Here is a 22,006-nt window from a genome sequence, read left to right as displayed (position 1 = left end):
CAACTTTCAAGAAACATTTTCTTTTGGTTTCCATTTACTGCTGCATCAAAGGTGTTAAAATCTCCGGCTAAAAAAAAAAAATATATAAAGATAGTCAAATCATAGAGATGCTGCAAGTAAAAGATGTGGATAAAATAATGAAACCACTGGAGAACGTTTAAATGTTTATTTTCATGTTAAAAAGGATGAATTACCCTGTGGTTAGTATATACCTTTATGCTGGAAAAGGATGTCACTTTATTTCTGAGATATTTCCAGGAAAAAAAAAAAAAAAAAAGAAAAAGGAAAAAAATCCAAAAGTAAGGAAGAGTAAGATCAAAATGTTCTGGCAGATTCCATCAACAACCCCAACAGAAGTCATGCCCTCTAAAGGCTGCACCTTTAATTTAGTGCATTTCACCATGTCAGGTTCCGAAGTTTTCCCATAATCAATTTAGGTATTTCTGAGCGGGATGTCTGTACATTTAAAAGCTATAGCTTTGCATGCTCTTATGTTAAAACGTATTTATTCCAACACGCCTTTCAGTGCTTCAGTGTATTGCCTATATTACATACAAAAATATCTGCTATATCCATATTTTAGCGTAACTCTTCCACCACCCATACTGCTCCTTTACACAACAGGTGACACGCAATACATTACACGTAATATAATTTTGAGGGAGGAGATGGTCGCTGGGTTTATAAACCATCTATCGTGTCATTTACAGAGACTAGAACGGAGAATTGAGGCCAATTTTGAATTGACAAGAGTAGAAAAACAATGGTGTCAACGGTAAAGGAAAGATTCAGATGAAACCACCCTCTGTGGTCCGTGGAGTTGGAATGAATGATCTTCTCAGACACTTTACTGTGGTCCCAACATCCCAACATTGGGAAGACACCCTTCTAAAAGAGTGAGACAAGAATGGTGATCAACACGCACAAGGGCAGACTTCCTAAAACTTAAAATTATCCAGGTACAAAATACTTCATCTACAGATGTAGCAAAGGGACAAAAATTAATCCATTTTTTCCCTGCAATCTTTATAAATAAAAACTCTCTGCCTACAGTTTAAGGATGATTGTAGTCTGGGAACTCAGGCTGACCAGTGTGCAAAAGAAAAGAGCCAGGAAGTCAGTTATTCCCTTTTGGTTCACACAGAGTACCCTGAGGTCTGCTAGCCAGTGTGTCCTTTGGGGGAAGTTTCCGGGGGAAACTTCCAGTGTATTTTCTTCTTTCTTTCTCTCAAACGCAACACTGTTGGTTTAACTCCAGGACGTCTGTGTGGCAGCTGCTCCTTGATAGCTGTATGCTGGCCTGGAAAGCAGCCTGTTTGGCCCCTGGAGACAGTGGTCTCACATCCTCCACGGGTGCAGGTCACCTGGCCCTCATGCGGCATCTGAATTGCCCTCCGTGTGACTCATGGAGCTCGCGGCCTGGTGTCCCCTCTAGAGGCTGCTGGTGTCTGCCTCAAGGGGAGTCTGAACATCCCATTCTCACGGGAGAGGAAGGGACTCTATTGACATCGTTTCTTTCAGGTTATTGACAACTATCCTTTGGATATCTCAGCCGTAAGAACCTGCCCCCAGCGAACCATATTTCAAGCCTTAGCAATTTACGTCATTTCCCCCTATTTTATTTATTTATATTTTTTTGGCTGCATTGGGTCTTCATTGCTGCGCGCGGGCTTTCTCCAGTATCTCCGGCGAACGGGGGCTGCTCTTCGCTGCGGTGCGCGGGCTTCTTATTGCGGTGGCTTCTCTTGTTGCAGAGCACAGGCTCTAGGCGCGCGGGCTTCAGTAGTTGTGGTGCGCGGGCTTCAGTAGTTGTGGCACGCAGGCTCAGCAGTTGTGGCGCACGGGCTTAGTTGCTCTGTGGCATGTGGGATCTTCCAGGACCAGGGATCGAACCGTGTCCTTGCACTGGCAGACGGATTCTTAACCACTGTACCACCAGGGAGGTCCCATGCCCCCCCCCCCCCCATTTGAGCGGAAATATTTTGGAGGTATAGTTCCTATTTGTTTTAAATTGACTAGTTGGAAAACAAGCCAATATAACCCATAGTTTCTAGTCAGCAGGGAATATTTAGAGCAGAAAGAACTTCAGTGACATTCTGTTTAGCTGAATAGTGTCCACACCAAATCTGAGAACAACTGACAGTGTTGATTCCCACAAAAAAACTGAATTTCTGATTCTTCACTATTCACACACACACACGTGGGTATAATACGTATGTACGTGTGCATACATGGGAGTGTGTGTGGTATGGTAAAAGGGATCTCTGCCCTGAAACCTTCCATTTGATCTTTATTTTGAACTGAGTCTCAACAGAAACCAGCAAAGGTGGTTTATGCAGCCTGCATCACTCTGGTGACGTTAGCTTACCCAAGGGAGGCGTCTTCAGAAACCACGGTCAGTTCCCGCTCCGCAGAGAAACCCCTGGCCCTTCCCGATTCTCCCGTTTGCTTTCTGCGTCACGGTCAAGGCACTCGGACCACAGGAGACGCTCTAATTTGTGTGCCCCTTAATAAGGCTCCCCGTGACAATAGTAACTTCCTTTGTCCCCTCCCGATTATACCCACGGGAAGTCTCATTTTACCAGTGCGAGGCAGCCTGCTGTGTGTGTGAGAGAGACTCACCCCCTGTATCAGTTGAGGGTCCTCAGCTTCAGAAATGACATCCCCACCCTGTCTGGGAATGTCCAAGACCCAAAGGGAGAGAAAAATGGAAAATATCTGATAGGATAAGCAGGGCTCACGGGGACAGCTATGTTTCAGCGAGTGCCTGAATCCTCTCCAGCCCTACACAGTTGGCTTTGAGCTACCTCCTTGCCAAGCCCTTTGAAAAGCAGACGCAGCTTCCTCTGGCCACCAGAGGACTCTTCCTGCAAGGTGCCAGCCATCTCTTTGCAAACTCCTTTGGAAGCTGCTGCCTGGGTTCTCCTGGTTTCATTCCCCAATCAAACTGGAAGATCTGGGGAACCCTAGCAGCTTCAGCTCCTGACCCCCATTTTAAACACAAGAGCAAATGAACACCAGCCTCTGAGGTCAGGCAGCGTTATCACTGTAACTTAGGTGCCGTTTACAAACGTATTGTAGTCCTGTGGGCAAGAGACACAAGGAGAATTCTGTGTCTGTCACGTCGTGGTTGGAGACGGCTGGTTGTCACACTCCTGTCCATGGAAACCCTAGAAGAGAACCACGGAAGCACACCCTTTTGAATAGCCCAGTCAACAGCCATCAGGAGTCAAGAAACTGTTTCAACACCTCCTGCAGGTCCTTGACTTGTTTGGGCCTTTAAAATTCTACCTCTCAGAGATGCAAATGGCTCAAGAAAGCTCAGAATGAGGCATATACTCATCCAGTGTCTGATTTTCCAGCTAGCGCATCTTCATAGAACGTTGTCATGGTTTCCTATCTGAAATTCTTGCTTTGCTTGAGACCAGGCATGCTGTTCTTTGAAAACATTGTTTATTTAAAAATTATGCAGGAATCATGATTTTTTTTTTTTTTTCTCTCTTGCCACTTCGATTTCCCAATAGCTCTATGGTTTTTTCACCACAATTGCTTCTCAAGCTTCTGGAGTCATTTATTTTATGAATTTGGGGGGGTAAACCCACTGCTGTTCTCCATTAATGGACACCCTGTATAGGTTTTATCTCTGCCAGAGTCATGACTGAGGATAGATATATGCTTTGGGTTTGTTTGGTTTTTCTTTTGGCGGTGGGTGGAAGTCACTGTACGGGCAGATTTCTACATATTGCTACGTTGGAACATCATTTCATTTACTGTTTTTAAAAAGTTTTGTTCTGGTAAGAGAAAGTTTAATCTGAAGATACTTTCTATGCAATTTCCTTTCTCTGCATATCATTTTTAGATTTTGATTTCAGTTTGGATACAAATGGTGTTGACCACAAAGCATTAGTATAAATACAACTATTTTGAGGACTTTTTTTTGTCCTCAGAAATGCACCCAGGAAGGAGGTCCTCATGACTCCCGCAAGCAGAAGATAAAAGTAAAGGTTCACTGTTCACGAACTTTTCTCCAAAGTTTTTAAGCTTCATGTAGAAAACTGTAAAGAAGATGGCCCTCTCTTACAGCGTATTAATATTTTAAGTAAAATCCCATGTCCCCGTCTGATACAAGAAAGTTCAACAACAAAAAGAAAGAAAGACGGCATGAGGCTAAGCTTCTCAGACATTGCCCCTAAGGGATGCAGTGAGGAAAACTGGAAAGACCCTGAAAGCCTGCACAGACACCCAGGAAATAACAGACGTGGCACATCACAGGGACTAAAATTCATATGTAAATCAAACAGATTTCAGAGAAAAGATGAAATTGCTTGTCTTCGTGTTTCAAAAAGAATTGCAGAGGTCAAAGGAACCAGGTGCAGGTGCAAAGATATATAAAAATAATGAGCAGTGCTCGTAACAAATATGGGCGGCTACATTCAGCATCTTTCACGTATGTCCAATCTCAGGCCAAGGGCAAGAAATGTCCACTGTGCTTTAAAAGGTCTAGGAGTAGAAAAATCAAACCCAAGTCTTTTCTAATTCCACACGGCTGTTTTGCCACGAGATGATTAACAACGTCTGTGGGGTCTGGTTTATTATATTTGAACTGAGCTAGTACCAGGCAGCAGAGAAAACCGTGGTCTTAGAACTTCTCCAGGACCCCCTTGTAGCTTATCTGGGGGCACATCCTGGCTTCAAACCCAGCTGCCTTTGCTCTCCCTGATGGCTGCTTCGAAAGGGATCCCGCCAGACCTCCACAAACGAAGCTTTGTTAACTCATCCCCTATTGCTGGTCAGACTCAGGCTCCACCATTCAAAAAGCAGAAGGCATAAAGGTGAATACAGACATGAGACAGGAGTTTACATCTGGTCCTGCAGCCTCTCCATGTACTCTCTGAAGCCCTGGGACCCCCAGCCCCATGTCCGGGGCACACCCACTGGATGCTGTCATCACTGTCAAACGGGATGGAGTTGGTGTACGACCGCCGTCCTCCGGGAGGATGGTGGTGTAGGACGTAAACTTGACCCTCTTCCTCTTTGGGCCGGACGAACTCAGAGGTTCGTTTTTCACGTCTTTCTCATAGACAAAGTCAGAAGGTCTGAGCAGCTGACTAGGGAAAGTCTTCTGGACCGCCATTCAGAAGGAAGTTCCTCTCCTCGGACTGCAGCCCCCTGTCGGATCATGGTCGTGCACTCCTCCGACGGGAGGGTCACGTCCACCGGGTTCTCCAAAAGCTCCACGTCGTTCCCCAGGCCAGACCCAGTCGTGGGAATGGGGGATGTCGCCTTGCTCGCTCACGGCGAATCTTTTGTGTCTGTATTTCCAGGCAAACGCCACACAGTTAATTAAGAAGACCAAAATGGCCATGCAGAAGACGCAGAGCAGGGCGTACATGCCGATCTCCAAGTCGGTCAACCCCCTGGAGGTCACCGTAAGGTCACTAGGATTATGGGGCTCCGGTAACTTCCCTTGAGTGGGGAAGCTTGTAAAGGCGTCTGGACCACCACTCTTGAGCAGCTTCTTATCCTTTCCTTCCATGGGAGACTGCGGGGCTGTGCTTTGGTTGGTACTTTCCCCGTGGCCGCCAGGGGCGCCATGTTGGAACCGCTGCTGCACTGCCCTCTCCCGGCCTCCTTCGCGCTCTATGCTGTTCCTCACGTGGTCTTTATATTCCCGACTGCCGCCCTCAACGTCGTTGGTGCCTCCTTGGTGCTCACCAGTATTTGCTTCAAATTTGACCTTGACGTTCCCTTTACCCACGGCAAGAACGCTCTTCCTCTTGGTCTTCTGACAGGGCTCACTGATCATCATTTCCAGTTTAATCAAGGGCCCTTGCCCTTCCCCCTCTGCAACGACAACCGGCCATTTGGACTGAAGGTTTGCCTGGACAGACACCACCATTTCATCCAATGATGAGACAGTAACCGAAAAATCCTTGGGATCGTAAATGTCTAAAGGTGTCACCGAACCGTCACTGAACAGATCCAAGAACTGACTATTGCTTCCTAAGAAAAATGAAAGCAAAGCAATCTGTTATAATCAGGTTCCTTCAACCTGCAAATGTAAACGCGATTTCCTATGTAATATTATTTAAACATACAACCTGAGAAAAATGGATTTCTACGTTTTATCATCGTGAATAGCTCTCGCCACTGCCTGGAAGCGGCATCGGCCCTAAGCTATAGCTATAGTTGATGTGAGAAACAAACAATACGCTTTAACAAGTGCATTGAAGTGTATGTTAATTAATTGCATGCCAGACAACAGAATTTGACTTTGACCTTTGTGAAACATTTTGAAAGATCAGACAATTTATCTGAATGATATTCAGGTGCAACTAGTCAGGTACCTGCTCAAGAGAATATCCCTCGGAACATTCTTTATTAGGAAGCCCGGGCTGATCGCTGGAACATGCACTGGCTGGAAGCACTTAAGGAAGGATGCATTACGAGACCCGCTGGCTTGAAAGGCACAGTGCCCTGGTGTCTTTATCAAAGACACGTCAAAGTTTAAAGGTGGGGGAGAGTTTGAGAGTTGGCAATAATTGTCAACAGTGGTGACTGGGTGCCCGTTAGCCATGCTTGTTCAAGCGGCTGAAATGGAATTTCTGAGTACAGTAAAGTCCCCTACCTACGAACCTTCAAGTTGTGAACTTTCAAAGATGCGAACGTGCGTGCGCGTGTCCAATCACGTAAGCTAGTTCACGCGTCCGGCGTACATTGTCGCGTGCCTGTCTCCTCTGCAAGTGGCTGTGCTTCTGCGTCCTTTGCTGCACAGGACTGTATAGACCACAGCAGTGCTCTACCACCTCCCTCGTCCTCTCCTCCAGTCAGTAACTCTTCCTGCCTCTTCACTCAACGCCAGCCCCTGGGTGCCAGCGGTTGTACTGGACTACTGTACTTTTCACGGTCCTGCGCTGTAAGACTAAACATGTCTTATTTCCGGCTTCCCTGGTGGCGCAGCGGTTGGGAGTCCGCCTGCCGATGCAGGGGACGCGGGTTCGTGCCCCGGTCCGGGAGGATCCCACATGCCGCGGAGCGCCTGGGCCCGTGAGCCGTGGCCGCTGAGCCTGCGCGTCCGGAGCCTGTGCTCCGCGACGGGAGAGGCCACAACGGTGAGAGGCCCGCGTACCGCAAAAAAAAACAAAACAAACAAAAAAAAACGCTTATTTTTTTGTGTTTGTTTTTTATGTATTATTTGTGTGAAAAGTATTATAAGCCTATTACGGTACAGTACTATATGGCCGATTGCGTTAGTTTGGGTACCTAGGCTAACTTTGTTGGACTTAACGACGCACTCTCGGAACGGAACTCGTTCATATGTAGGGGACTTACTTACTGTATCAAAAGGCACCTGCTTTGGCAAAAGGGAAAACATGTGAGCCTTTGGTCTAGCAGCGGACTGTGCCTAAAACAGATAAGGCTGCTCTAAGCAAGCAGCATATGGGCTTGTGGTTGATGGATTAGAAACACAAACGAGGGAAATGTATCTAAGCCACTGAGTACTTTTCTCAGAGACAGGACAGACTGGATAAACAGGAAGAAGCTTCAAAATCACCAGTCCCGGCTATGAGTGCTCTCTCTACGGATCTCCCTTGCAGGATGTGACTGAGAGAGAAGTGGTCTCAAGTGGCCAGGGACGAAAGGATTCTGGAATCTTACTTGCTGTGGGGCTTGAAGCACATCCTGGGCAGCTGCTGTTGAAATGATGGCTCTTTTGTCCAACCTGTGAGACCGCAGGGAAAGAGACAAGCCGGCCACCAACTGCACGCCCAGGTCCACGATGGTGACACGGTCATCCAGGACGGTCACCGTCTTCTCAGCCAGGATGGAGTCAGAGAGAGGCGACAGGACCTGCAGGGTCAGCGAGACACCTCAGTCTCTGCCCCTCACACCATTCAAAACTCCTTAACTGGTGCTTCCACCACCGTGTTCTCCCAGGTTTCCCGACATGAGTGCACGTATGGAAATTGTGTGTGTGAGCGTTACGCCCCTGTTCAATTATGCTCTCCAAGTGAAGGAGTTTTACAAATATCATCTCGGTCCATTTTCTCTACTTTGATTCACATCATGATAACGGCACTGTATTTTCCAAAAAAACCCCAAACAAACCATGATTTAATTTAAAGGCAGTAACTAAAAATTGCCCACCTGGGTACCAAGCACCAAAGAGTAACATCTTTCCAACAACTAATATTTTGGTGTGAAAATGGCAGAATTGTGGTAAAACTTTAAAGGATTGGTGCTCGGCCATCTCTCCCTGCACTTATTCTTTTCAGTGGGCAGTTAGATGTCCACTACGGGCCATTAATCACCATTGCGTGGGCTGTTGCATCATCATAGGGTAAACCAGGAAAGCAAAGTGGGAAAGAGAATCTTATTCTCCTTCTAGGAAACCACTCCTAATGCATCATCTAGCTTGCAAGCGGGGGTGACTAACAGATGGAGAGGAATATCTAGTAGGCAGAATTTCTAGACCTGTCCTGCCCAAGAGGTCCTGCTTAATCTCTCAAACCTGTGACTATGATGAGAAATCACCCTCCCAACTATGTCATAGGATATGGCACAGCTGGCCTTAGAATAGAGAGGTTCTGCTGGGTTAGCCGGGTGGGTCCCCTGTAATCACACGGGCAGAGTGCTTTCCCTGGCTGGTGGAAGAAGGGAAAGTCAGAGAGATTCAAAGAGTGAGAATCTGGTGATGGAGAGGCCCCATGAGAAGGAAGGCAGGTGGCCTCTAGGAGCAGAGAATGAGTCCTGGCTGACAGTCCACAAGGAAACAGAGTCCTCAAGCCCACACTGCGAGGGACTGCATTCTGCCAGCAACCTGAGCTGGGAAGCAAATCCTTCTCCGAAGCCCGCACAGAAGCCTGGCGCACACCTTGACCACAGCCTTGTGGTACACTTGGCTTGGTACTCCAGGCTCACCTGGACTCCCGAGCTTCAGAACTCCGAGTTGATAAATTAGTGGTGCTTTAAGTTGGGAGACTGGTGGTGATTTGTTACACAGACACAGAAGAGTAATGAAAACATAATGTTGAGTACAGCTTTGTCAAAAATTAACTTTGGCAAAACCTAAAATCTGACTTAATTAGCTCTGAGCGTTTAACAAATTAACATTTTAATTTGTTATTCAAAAACTATGCTGCACTCTTTCTGCAGAATTATCCTGTCAACGTTGGCTAGAAAATAGTTTTACTATTACTACAATAAAATGGAGAGTGCTTTTTATTAATTTTAGTGCAATACGTTTTATTTTTTAATTTTTTGTCCACTGTTAAGGTAAAACATAGCTCAATGTTTAATCCTCAAGTTTAGGAAAATAAAACTAGCTTTCACAGGTTCTACTGTCTTCTATCAGTGATACGTGAGAAGTAAATTATCACATTGGGGGAAAGATTACTCAGACTGTGTGTTGAATTCAGCTTTGGTCAAAGAAATGAGATTTTCTTCTCAACACGAGATATAATTTGAGTCTAGATTGTTAGAACCGACGAACCCTCTGTTACTGCCCATGATTCTCTGACACAGGCGCACACCGCCCTGCACGACAGCATCCACCTGGACCCTTATCAATACAGACCGGGGCTGTGGGAGGCGGCGAGGGGCGGGTGCCTGTACCTGCACGGTGGTGATGCCCGGCTCCCGGCCCACCAGGATCCTGCCGTCCTGTAACTGAGCGATTCTCGGCTCTTCCGCCTTCATGAAATCCATCACGAGGTCAGTGACGTCAAACTGCCAGTCGGGGCCCAGCATGTAGCTCAGCTGACCCGAGTCGGGTGACTCGGCCACGAACTGGGTGAGGACGCGCACGAGGGCGCGCTGATGCTGCAGAGAGCAGCCTCTCCCCTTCCTCTCCTCGTCTTCTTCGTCCTCGCTGTCTCTGGCGGGCCTGGGACACACACACACGGCAGAGCAAACGTCATCGCTGCGGAGAGGTGTCTCGCGCCCCCCTTTGTCCTCATTCCCCGTGACTCTGCCCTGCTTGGTGTGAGCTGCTCACCATCGGGTCACCCGCCGTCTGCTCCTTCGTTCATTCCCCGGGCACTGTCTGGTGGTCACCGAGCGCCACGTGTACTCTCACGTGCTCGGAGCACAGAAGCCCAGCTCGGCCCCTGCCGCGCCCACCCAGCACCAGGTGGGGGGACCAGCCCCACACGGGCAGAGGCTGCATCTCTGTCCTGTGTTCTGGAAGTCTGCAACTTCATCACGATCCCCCGTGCGGGGATGAACTGGGGCTAGAGGAGGGAACGGGAGGTCTGGGGTCACAAGAGCCGTGTGGAGGCTGGCCTTGAGCCATCAGTCACTCCCACATGGGCACCTCGCCTTGGGAGTGGAGATGACAAGGACCCCCCCCCCCCCCCTTACCGCCCTGCAGGTGTGCTTGAGGAGATGCAGGCCAGGTGTGACGACACCTGAGGGCGGCCCTCGTGAACCATCACCTGGGGACGGTGCCCACATCCAGCCCCTTCCCCGGATCAGGCCCTTCCATCTCTACAGAAGCGGCTTCCTCTGAGCTCCGGGCCCTAAAGGTGATCAGGGTAGAGCCTCCTACCTCCCATCCGCCCTGATCTGAGTGGTCACCGACCCGCAGAGGTGTTGAAACTACTGAACCACGTCTGGCACCTGCGTCCTGGCTTCTCCCCCTTCCTCCTGTCCCCCTACTCGCCTACCCACACCTGCCCTGAGAAACCCTCTCTGGCTCGGCCATTCTAGAACCTTCTCCTTGAGATACACCTATCCCGTGTCCTTTACGAAAGGACCTGGTTTGATGGCTGCTGACTGGTCTGTGGCCCTCGGTGGATGGGTCTTGGGTCAGGGGAGAAAGGGGCAGAGACTTATACGCGCTGGGTTAGACCTAGCGTGTGCCGGGTCCTGCCCTGCGTGCTCCTGTAAAGAGCTGACGTAAATGGGCCATGTGCCACCTGCCAGCCACACACAGGTGACCCACGTCATCTGCACAGGCCCCGAGGAACAGGGTGTTCTAGGAGCTGATCTCGCCGGTGAGGAAACCGAGGCACAGAGAGAAGGGGCAACTGGGTCACAGCCACACAACCGGTCACCTCGATGCGGAGTCCAAGCCTGGCCGCTGTCCCTCTACTGGTGTCCTCTCCCTTTTTCTAAAAATTAAAAAAAATTTTTTTTGGCTGCACCGCACGGCTTGTGGGACCTCAGTTCCCCAAGCAGGGATCGAACCCGGGCCCTCGGCAGTGAAAGCGTGGAGCCCTAACCACTGGACCACCAGAGAAGTCCCCTTTTCTCCCTTTTTATAACGGACTTCATTTCTCTTCACAACAGCCCTGAAGCACACTCCTGTTTCTACATGAAGAAACCAAGGATCAGAGCAGTTAATGTGAGGCCCAGAGAGCTCGTTATTAGCGGTTTGGGACGAGCACCATGTCACTTCTGAAACCCACTTTCTTAACAACATGTCATTCCACCTCCCTGAAAGGTTAACCCTCAAGGTTAGAAAAGTAAAACTAGCTTTCACAGGTTCTCCCATCTTCTATTAGTGATGTATATAAAGTAAGTTATCATACCGGGGGGAGATTGCTTAGACTGAGCTTAATTCAGACTTGACTGGTAAAAGAAATGAGATTTTTTTTCCCTCAACACTCTTTAAAATGGAAAAATTAATTTGAGTTTAGATTATTAGTTACAGGAAAAAAATTTCACCAGCACCTAGCAATTTGAGTTTCCCAAAGTGAGGGGTAAGTATCCTTGCTGTTAAGTGAGATGATTTTGGGTTGGCAGTAAACACACTGACTGACATACAGAAAGGTTATTTCCATTTTATTTTTCTATCATTCTGATTATATCCCAGGGAACGTCTCTGTTTGGTGCCAGGCGATCTTTAAGGGCTCTCTGATACCTGCTAGTCTCTCCCAGCTCATAAAGACAAATTCAGACAAAAAACTGTATCTACTCAGAATTTAATAACAATATTTTATTTTCTTTGCATTCATTTTTACTAGTTGGCTATTTTTTGATAGTGATGTGGAGTTTCTCTTAAATAAACAGATAAAACTGAAAAAAGAACAGTAGTAAGTGTATTCTAGGTGGTACTCAAAAGTTGGAGTCTCATAAAAGTGGTGAGTGGGGCTTCCCTGGTGGCGCAGTGGTTGAGAGTCCGCCTGCCGACGCAGGGGACGCGGGTTCGTGCCCCGGTCCGGGGAGATCCCACGTGCCGCGGAGCGGCTGGGCCCGTGAGCCATGGCCGCTGAGCCTGCGCGTCCGGAGCCTGTGCTCCGCAACGGGCGAGGCCGCAACGGTGAGAGGCCCGCGTACCGCAAAAAAAAAAAAAAAAAAAAAAAGTGGTGAGTGAATAAATGAAGTTTTAGAAATAGCATAGTAATAAAACAATTGCATTCTGTTGTGTTAAAAAAAAAACTTTAAATTTCGAGGTCATTTCAAATTCATTGCAAGTTTAAAAGATCATACAGGGAGGTCCTGTACACTGTTTACCCAGCCCCCCAGATTTAACGTCTTGCATACCTGTGGTACAATACCCAGACCAGCAAATTGACGTTGGTACAAACCACAGAGCTTATTCAGATTTCGACAGGTTAATGAATACCCATTTGTGTCTGTGTATATGTAGTTCTATGTGATTTTTATCACATGTAGATTCACGTAACCATCACCATAACCGAGATACAGAACTGGCCCGTCACCACAGGGGTGTCCTGTGTACTGCCTTACACTTCTACACCATCTTTAACTCATGGCAACCACTAATCTTTCTCTTTCCTATATCATCATGAATGGTACCACACTGCAGGTAACCTTTTGAATCACTGGTAAGGATGTGGATGTGTGTGTCACTGGATGACTTAACACACTGCTGGTGGGAATGAAAAATGGAGCAGCCTCTCTGGAAAATAGTCTGGCAGCTTCCTTTAAAACTAAATATGCCCTGGGGCTTCCCTGGTGGCGCAGTGGTTGAGAGTCCGCCTGCCGATGCAGGGGACACGGGTTCGTGCCCCGGTCCGGGAAGATCCCACATGCCGCGGAGCGGCTGGGCCCGTGAGCCATGGCCGCTGAGCCTGCGCGTCCAGAGCCTGTGCTCCGCAACGGGAGAGGCCACAGCAGTGAGAGGCCCGCGTACCCCCCCCCCCCCCAAAAAAAAGTAGCATAAGAGCTCTTCCCTTAAATGCCAGGCCTTGTGCTAGGTGCTTCTTATGAGTTGCATCGTTTTACTGAATCCTAGCAACTATTCTATGAGGTAGAGATGATTATTATCCCTATTATAATCGCCTCCTGTCAAAGTAAGTACCCAAGTCAGATCCATCTGGACTCCGATCCCACTATTACCCACTGTGGATGCAGCTTCCCTAGGGCCTGGGTCCCTGAGGACGTTTGCCTCAGACCGGAGCCCCAGGGACCTGAGAACCACAGTCCTCGATGAACTTCATTCCCCCAACCCCTTGGTTCCTCACCTTCGGTTGGAAGCCACTGGGATCCTCCACCCTTTGATCTGGCTCAGCTCCGTATCCGAGATGTCGACCTGCAGGGGGAGTCTGGGCGTCCAGACGGTGACCTCTAACTGGGAGGTGAAGTGCTGGTGGGTGAAGTTCACGATCGTGTCCACTTTGCTCTTCATCTCCTTCCCATTCACAAAAATCGAGTCGCAGCCGTTGGAGACCTTGGGGGAGGGGACAGAATCTCCAGATGCATCAGCAGGAAAAAGCCCGTGCAAAACCTGACAATGAAAGTTCATGAGCTGCAACAGCTCTGATTTATGAGACCCAAGACAACCAGGAGAACATGACCTGAACAGAAGGTAATTTGTAGGCACTAATTAGGGACAAACGCTGAGAAACAGACTCCAGGAAAACCCTTTTGTATTACGAACCACTGACAAGTAAAATCATAAACATAATTTAATGGAGTTCCATAACCTTTGTTGCCTTCTGTGTGTGTGTTTCTCCCTTTACCTCACCTCCCTAATGTACTCAAAGCGCCGCTAATCGAACCCCACTTGCAACACATTTCACTCTTCCACCGTATGTGGAGATGCTTGAAAAGGTATCTACATGTTTCTAAAACAACACTTGAGTCGAGCCATAAAGGGGATTTTTTCCCCCCCCCGAAAAACCAAGAGAGCTTTGTACTAGATTAAAACCCTTGCAGGAAAATACTCATGGAATGCGCTAGAAATGTGGACGTAATTATTTTTGCCCCATTACACTATAATTTTGCAGGATGGAGGTGAGGATGCAGCATTTTGTTACGGACTTCTGACCCAGCACGTGGAGGAACCCTCGAGAGTGCACGCATTCGCGGGTTGGCTGTTAGACAACGTAAGCCCCCATTTCGCTTCACGTCCTCTGGATAAGCAAGGAAAACGTTGATGACTTTCTCTCCTGGACCACCAGGAGAATGAATGTCTTTTACGTATGCATCTGGGTGGGGCGGGGGGAGGGAGCAAAGGTCACGTTATGTGCAGACGGCACAAAACCAACACTCAGTTCAGCACAGAACCACAAAACTGCCCGGGGTCCACAATCTCATTTTACAGATGAAGAACCTGAGGCCGGCAATGCGACGTCACTGGCTGGAGGTCACACACTACTTTGAGGGGTACCGTGTGGTGCTGGGCTGCCGTCAGGACTCCCCAGTTCACCTGGAATGCCACCAGGCAGCCCGTTTTGCAAGCCACAAACGAAGACTGCAGTACCTGCAGCCCAGGCCTCCCTTCCAAGCCCCAGGTGCACACGTCCAACTGCCCCCTCCGTGTGAACAGGTGAACGGCTCAGAGCGATGTCAGCAGTGCCGAGGTCGAAACTCAAAGAACAAACCTCCATGTTGTTCGGGACAAATGATCATCTCCTCCCTCCTCCCCCCAAAAAAAGGGCGTGAATGTGAATTTTCTCCCACGAGAAGGAAAAGATGAGCCTGGTTCACTGTAGAGTGAAATCAAAGACTGAGGAGAAGATAACTAACGAGATGCTTAAACCCCTTCCCGCATCAGCCTCGCAGACACAGGTCCCTGGCATTGCCACCTCACAATGGCACCGACGTCTTTGGGAATCTTTAAGCATAATTAACCAAGGCCACTAATGGGACGACGGGCAGAAATCACAGTGACACTGACCTGATAACCCTGGGCCACAAAGCAATGAGCAGCCGTGCTGGAGGGAAACTGCATCAGGCTGGGTTCATCTGGGGAGCCGCTTCCCATCCCGTCAGAACTTAGCCTTCCACAGCCCCTTGCCCTCCAGGTTCTACTACCCTGAGCAGCAAATCTGCCCGCAGATGGCAGTGGAAAGTGGCAGCTAATGTGTTTCTCCCCTTGAAATTCCAGTGGGAGTTGAAAAAAGACAATTCAGGGGCTTCCCTGGTGGCGCAGTGGTTGAGAGTCTGCCTGCCGATGCAGGGGACGCAGGTTCGTGCCCCGGTCCGGGAAGATCCCACATGCCACGGAGCGGCTGGGCCCGTGAGCCATGGCCGCTGAGCCTGCGCGTCTGGAGCCTGTGCTCCGCAACGGGAGAGGCCACAGCAGTGAGAGGCCCGCGTACCGCAAAAAAAAAAAAAAAAAAAAAAAAAAGCCAATTCAATCACTTTTCGAAGCTTAAAAGAATCTACTTCGCCCGTCCCCTCTCTTTGTCTGCTTTGCTTTTTAAAAGGGAGAAGAAAAACCATGAGACGAGCAAATCAGCTGTCTTTTAGGGCATGTTCGAGGGATGTAAATCTGCATTATTGTGCCCAGGATTGTAAAGAGAGCAATCAGAACAAGATTTTCTATTAGAGCAGAAAATGGAATGGAGCGCCATGTTCTTATTTTCAATTCCTGCGATGGGGACCCAGGGCTGAGCCCGACTGCCCTTCCTTAAGTACTTAAAAAGGGGTGGAAGACCCATTCTACAGAAACCCCTGCCTTCCCTCCAGAGCACTGCCCCGGGAGACATTCGATAAGACCCCTAAAGATCCCTGCGCTCAGTGTCTACATGCAGACCTATCTCAAGAGAACAAGGTTCCTTACTGACAGGAACTCTACAGTGGATGCAGCAGGGGCTTCCGCCCTCAGCCTCCCCTGGCTCAGGTGGGCATCTCCTATTGCTAGAACTTTCCCCATCCTACCTTCTACAGTACAGACCTCAACTGTCCTGAATTTTCAGGATTATTATGATCTATATGAGATGTATGTATGTGTGCACATGTGTACTTCCTCTCGAAGGAATGGTTTAGTATTTGCTAATTCAGTGTTTGCAGTGACTTTATTAAGACGTAACTACTGCAGATAATGAAAATTAACTGCAGTAGGTATCTCTTATGGTGTGGCACCTCACTGCCTGCCCCTCTCAAAGCCTTAAGCCCCACAAATAACTCTGTGGGGCGGGCATCAAGCTTTCATTTTACCTGGACCGAATCCAGTGTAGAGAAAGGGAACATCACTTCCCAGGGCTTCACCTGCATGTGTAATGATGCCCGCCAGCCCCCAGGACTGCTGACGCCTGGCCCAGTGCTATACCCCCTGCCTGTTCGCGTCAGTCCCCGCCAGAGACTTCCCATGGTACACGGGGCAAAGTCCAAACTCCTGATCACAGCTTACAAGACCTAAGGACCTGGTACTACCTCCTTCTCCAGGCTCCCTTTGCGCTTCCCTCCCTGCCCACCCTGCACAGACTCCCCACCAGTCCCCCATGGGTCTTCTCTCCCACGGCTCTCCTGAGCTTATCCCCCTCCGGAGGCCTTAGCGCAATCTTCCTGTAACTGAGACCTGCCTGTCATTCAGGTCTGAGGCAGACATAACTGGCTGTCTACGGGCCACTCAATCACACACCAGCACCGCTGCCCCATCACATACACACACGCACATCTTCCTCCTTTCTGTCCAGCCAGATGCTCCTGGCCAGCGACTGGCTTAGGGAAAGGCATGTGACACAGTTCTGGCCAAGGAGGCGTGAGGAGCCTGCTGGGGATTCTGGGAAGGGCCTCCTGGCTCCGAGATGCCCAGAAAGTGGTCCCTCCTTCTCCCACTGGATACTGCCACATGGGAGGTGACAACAGGAGCTGCAGTGGTGATCTCAGAGCCTTGGAGGGCTGGCCAAGGACCAGGCTGACACGGCGAGCATGGAAGGAGAGAGAGACGGAAGGAACCACAGCCTCAGTGACCACCTGGATGGACCACCGGACCAGCCCACCTGGAACCACCTGACTTTTCAACTTCTTATCGTGTGTTTTTCTTTCTGTTGTTGTCAAAGCCATTTGGGTCCATGGTATTTTGTTACTTGCCACCGAAAGTGGCCTAAATGATGTAAGAACTCAGCTCAAATGTCACTTCTCAGAAGGGATTGCTTGAGTCATCTCTAATGTAAAGTTGCACGCCCCTCACCTGGCCACTCTACTGCTCTCCTCTATCTAATTTGCTGTGTGTGCTACTATGTAAACTACATTTACACTATTTCTGTGTTACTGACAGTATATTATACTATTAATATTGCTTAAGTCATATGGCTTCCACTATGTTAGTTACACTGGATTGCTCTACCTGTGTTATATTTTATGATTTACTTTTCAATATTTACCACTCTCCGCATGCTCCTGGTTGTTTACTTGTTTCCTATCTCTGTTCTCCACCTGGAAGTGATCTGCTTGAGAACACGGACCTGTCTCCTCTTATCTCCTGTGTCTCCACTTCTAGCGCAGGGATGGCCCACATAAAGTGTTCAATACATAGGTGTTCAATGTGAATATGACACTGGTTTCCTCTGGGTCCCATTCATTCTTGTGCCCCAGGAGTAGCCTGTGTCTGGGTTAGAAGTGGGAGAAGGTAGTTTAGGCAGTGTTATGCTCTGGATTTCATGAGAGGAGATAGGCTGGTAGAAGAAACCTAGTCCAAATCCTAAGGAAGTCTGAGGTCAATGAGATGAGAAATTTGGATTCCCCGTGGCGGATTTGGCCTTCTGGCTAGGAACTGAGAGACCTGACCTGTGTCATGTCACACGGTGAGGGCGTGTGTGTTTTTGGAAGAGACAGCTAGACACTGCGAAGTAAAGATTAGGGTCAGGTTCCCACCACTCGACCAAAAGATACCTTCAGGGCTCTCTGAGCCTCCAGAGGAAGCTGGAACAGCAAATGCCGTGAATCCTAATATAAGAAGGGCTGAGGACAGGTACGTGGAGATTGAAAATGACGTTCGTGCCAGGTTAATCTGTGAGCATGTACCAGATGGCCTGTCAATGTCATTTTAGGAAGGCTGCCTTTGGAGGTTCGTTGTTTTACTGTCAAATTACACTTTCACAGTTTCAGTGCTTTAGAGTAACAGAGGCAAACGGTGGTCTCCCGATGTGAACATGTTTCCTTTGGGGATCTTGTGAGATACAGCATTCGCTTCATTTTCTATTTAGGAAAGAAGCAAGTATTGAGTCTGTGCATCACTGCCCTCCCTCTGCGTCCGCCAGACGGCTGAGGCACCTGTGTCTGTACCGTAGGAGCTGCCCCTGCTGTACAAGGCTTCCCTCTTAATTAACCCCTCCCCGTCCTGAGAAATGTGTTAGAAAGAAAAAAGCTACATCATCACGGCAACGGGAGCAGTCTCTCTCCTTGGCAACTTGGCAAGAGAAGTTAAAGAAGGGTAAATGGTGTTTGTTTAAGCTGAATTAAGTGAAGGGAGCCTTCTGCAATGTTCGTAACGAAAATAAAAATGAAACAATGCCTGGTTCAATAAATAGCAGTGCATACAAATGAAACACTATGAATCCCAGAATAAATTTAAATGAAATTTAAGAGGAAGGAAAAATAATCATGATATAATATTATATGGACACACTTATATAACTGAATCACTTTGCTGTACACCTGAAACGAACGCAACATCTTAAATCAACTCTACTTCAATAAAATAAAAAATTTTTAGAATTATATGGACGCGTTAATACTCATTTTATAAATATATGTTACGTGTGTTTGTGTATTAATGAAGAATAAAAAGATTTGAGGAATGGGGGGGAAGCTATATAATCAAAGAGTATGTTTCTCACAAATTCACGATAAATGCTGAATTACATATTAAGATAGGCAAAAAGAAACTATGTAAAGAAAAAACACCTTTCAATTCAATTATCAAATCAAACATTTTGTGTTTATTACCAAGTTTAGCAAGTACATTTTGTCTGAGGAGCAGTGGGTACTCAAAAAATATTCATTTTACCTTAAGCTTTTATATCCCCAAGAAGTACAAAGAGCAAAAATAATAGCTATCATGTACTGGGTGGTCGCTATGCATCACACATTGTTTTTAAAACTTTACATAGAATGACAGCCGTTAAATCCTCCAGATATCCCATTCGTTAAGTGTCTTGTCCCTATGTCGTAGATGGGGAAAATGAGGCCCGGGAGAGACAGCTTGAGCAGAGATCACAGCTGGTGAGAGGCAGGGCAGGGATTCGCACTCAGGTCCTCTGAATCGGGGGGACAGGGGGTCCTCAAACTGTGTGTTACCCCCTCCGTACAGCCCACAGAAGGAAGACCTGATTGGGAAAGGCAAGACCTAAATACATACGTTGGGATTTTTTTAAATGAAACTCATCAAGGTGTAATTTCTGTTCAATGCACCGTATCCGTTTGGAGGGTACAGTTGGATGAGACTGACGGTGCATACGCTGTGAAACCACTGTCACGCTCGGGAACAGAACACTCCCATCCTCCCGAAACATCCCTTGTGCCCCTTTCTGGTCCACTGCGCCCTCTGCCCCTGGCCCCAGGCCACCCCTGAGGTGTCAGTAAGCATCAACTAATTAGAGGCCAGCTTGACAGCTAGTACTCGAGACCAGGCAGAAGGAACTGGAAGCAGCAGCTCGGTGCCTCAGCCTGAGGTCCAGTGACCTGGGTCCTTGTCCAAACTCTTCCCCTCATCATGCCTGAATAAGTCACTCTCCATCTCCGGGCTCAGATCCTGCATCCGTGAACCCATGGGTACCCGAAGTTTCCAGCTTGGACTCCCTCCCATCCTATCATTGGAGGATGGAGAGAGCAAGCTCAGGGTCCCAGTGTATTCTGACATAGCTTTTCTCTGCCACAGATCCCTCATCTGTAAAATAAGAATAAATCATTCATTCCTTCAATAAATATTGATTTAATGTCAATTAAGACCCAGGAACTGTCCTAGGTGCTGGGGATAGAGTGATGAACAATAGTCTGACTGTGGAATGGGGGAGACGGACAAACTCAACACACACCTAGATATAAATGTAATGTCAGGTAGCGAGATGGGCTTAAAAGGAAAATCAAGCAAGGTAAGAAAGCAGTGATAATGGTTTTAGTTAGAATGGGCAGGGAAGGCCTCCCTGGAGAGATCGCATTTGATTAGAGGCCTGAATGAAGTGAGGGAGTGAGTCATGAGCACATGCAGAAGATCAGGAAGTGCAAAGGCCCTGAGACAGGTGTGTTCTTGCCATATTCGAGGACCAAAAAGGAGGGCAAGGGAGCACAAAAGTAGCCAGGGGGGCTGGATTGTACTCCACTGTGTACATATAATGAGAAGCTGTGGGGTTTGCACGCAAGGAAGTAGCATGATTGGACGATATAACAGAATACCTCTAGCAGGAGTGGCAGAAGGGGAGCCCATGCGACAGAGACGTGAAAGAGGTTCCCATCAGGGTGGTGTGATGCAGGGAATGAGATGTGGTCAGGGTCAGGATGCCTTTGAAGGCAGCCCTGGCAGGAGCTGCTGCTGGAGTGGCTGTTGGGTGTGAGAGAAGGAGAAGCCACAGATGACTGCTAGGTTTCTGGCCCGAGCAACCAGAAAAACGGCATTGCCATCCCTGTGATAAGGGAGGCCTGCAGGAAGGCAGATGTGGGGAAGAGAGAAAGAATCCGGAGTTCCATTTCAAAAATACTAAATGTGAAATGTTTATCAGACATCTGAATGAAGACGTGAGGTAAGAAGTTGGAAGCACAAGTGCAGAGTCCATGGAGAAGGGCTCAAGCTGAAGAAATAAACTTGGATTATGCCAGCAAATGCAGTATTTAAAGCCAGGAGATTGAATCATAGCCCACATTTCAGCCCTGAACCTGCTAACCCTTAGAGCTCATGGATATAAGGACCTGACAACATGGGGCCAATTTGTTAAAAAGGAAAAGCCAGGGAGACTTCCCTGGCGATCCAGTGGTTAAGACCCCGTGCTTCCACTGCAGGGAACTCGGGTTCGATCCCTGCTCGGGTTCGATCCCTGCTCAGGTTCGATCCCCGCTCGTGGAACTAAGATCCCACATGCCGCGCAGCACGGCCAAAACATTTTTAAAAACTAAAAACAAAAAGAAAGAAAGGCCAGAGAGAGGATGGTATCTCAGAGGTAAGTGGTGAAGATTCTCCGAAGACAGGGTGGGATTGATATGAAACACTGAGAGGAAGTCGAGTCAGTTGTGGACTCAAAGCTAACCGTTGGAATTGGCCGTGAACCCTGGAGACCCTGACAAGGGGACTTCAGCGGAGAAGAGGAAAACCTCTGACGGTGTGGGTTCATGACAGAATGGGAAGTGGGGGAGTGTGATACGGAAAGCTTTTGCAAGGACGCTTTCCAGCACGGGACACAGAGAAATGAGACAAGGGATGATAATTCCTGCCCTAAGTGTTAAATAAGATGAACCACAAAAATCACTTAACAGACAGCCAGTGTTTTCTGGGTGCTCATCTTCGGTCCAGCTCTTCCATGCTAAGTCGACACAAGACTTTCCAGCGTGCATTATACAACCCAGTGGCCCCGTACTAATGCCAAACTCACCCAATACCCACTCTGAGTTCGGAGACTGAGATGAGAGAAGAAGTGAGTTGCCTGTCACCTGCAGCTTCAAGCAAAAAACAATCAAAGAAAATCACCATTTCTCGGACTTCCCTGGTGGCGCAGTGGTTGAGAATCTGCCTGCTAATGCAGGGGACACGGGTTTGAGCCCTGGTCTGGGAGGATCCCACATGCCGCGGAGAAACTAGGCCCGTGAGGCTCACAACTACTGAGCCTGCGCGTCTGGAGCCTGTGCTCCGCGACAAGTAGAGGCCGCGATAGTGAGA

General features: G+C 48.3%; 1 protein-coding gene across 1 annotated transcript in view; it reads right to left on the bottom strand.

The window, feature by feature from the left end:
• Nucleotides 1-157: 157 nt before the first annotated feature.
• The window catches only part of TMEM132B (transmembrane protein 132B), a 386,360-nt gene continuing 364,511 nt past the window's right edge, over nucleotides 158-22,006 (bottom strand). The window contains 10 exon segments of the mRNA XM_032603526.1: nucleotides 158-4,907; nucleotides 4,910-4,978; nucleotides 4,981-5,126; nucleotides 5,128-5,174; nucleotides 5,176-5,250; nucleotides 5,252-5,982; nucleotides 5,985-6,003; nucleotides 7,660-7,851; nucleotides 9,616-9,886; nucleotides 13,434-13,639. Of these exon segments, the coding sequence (XP_032459417.1) occupies nucleotides 4,858-4,907; nucleotides 4,910-4,978; nucleotides 4,981-5,126; nucleotides 5,128-5,174; nucleotides 5,176-5,250; nucleotides 5,252-5,982; nucleotides 5,985-6,003; nucleotides 7,660-7,851; nucleotides 9,616-9,886; nucleotides 13,434-13,639 (1,806 nt within the window). The 3' untranslated portion in view covers nucleotides 158-4,857.

The sequence above is a fragment of the Phocoena sinus genome, chromosome 14, assembly GCF_008692025.1.
Source record: "Phocoena sinus isolate mPhoSin1 chromosome 14, mPhoSin1.pri, whole genome shotgun sequence".
NCBI lineage: Eukaryota > Metazoa > Chordata > Mammalia > Artiodactyla > Phocoenidae > Phocoena > Phocoena sinus.
This window is presented reverse-complemented; position numbering and strand designations above follow the sequence as displayed.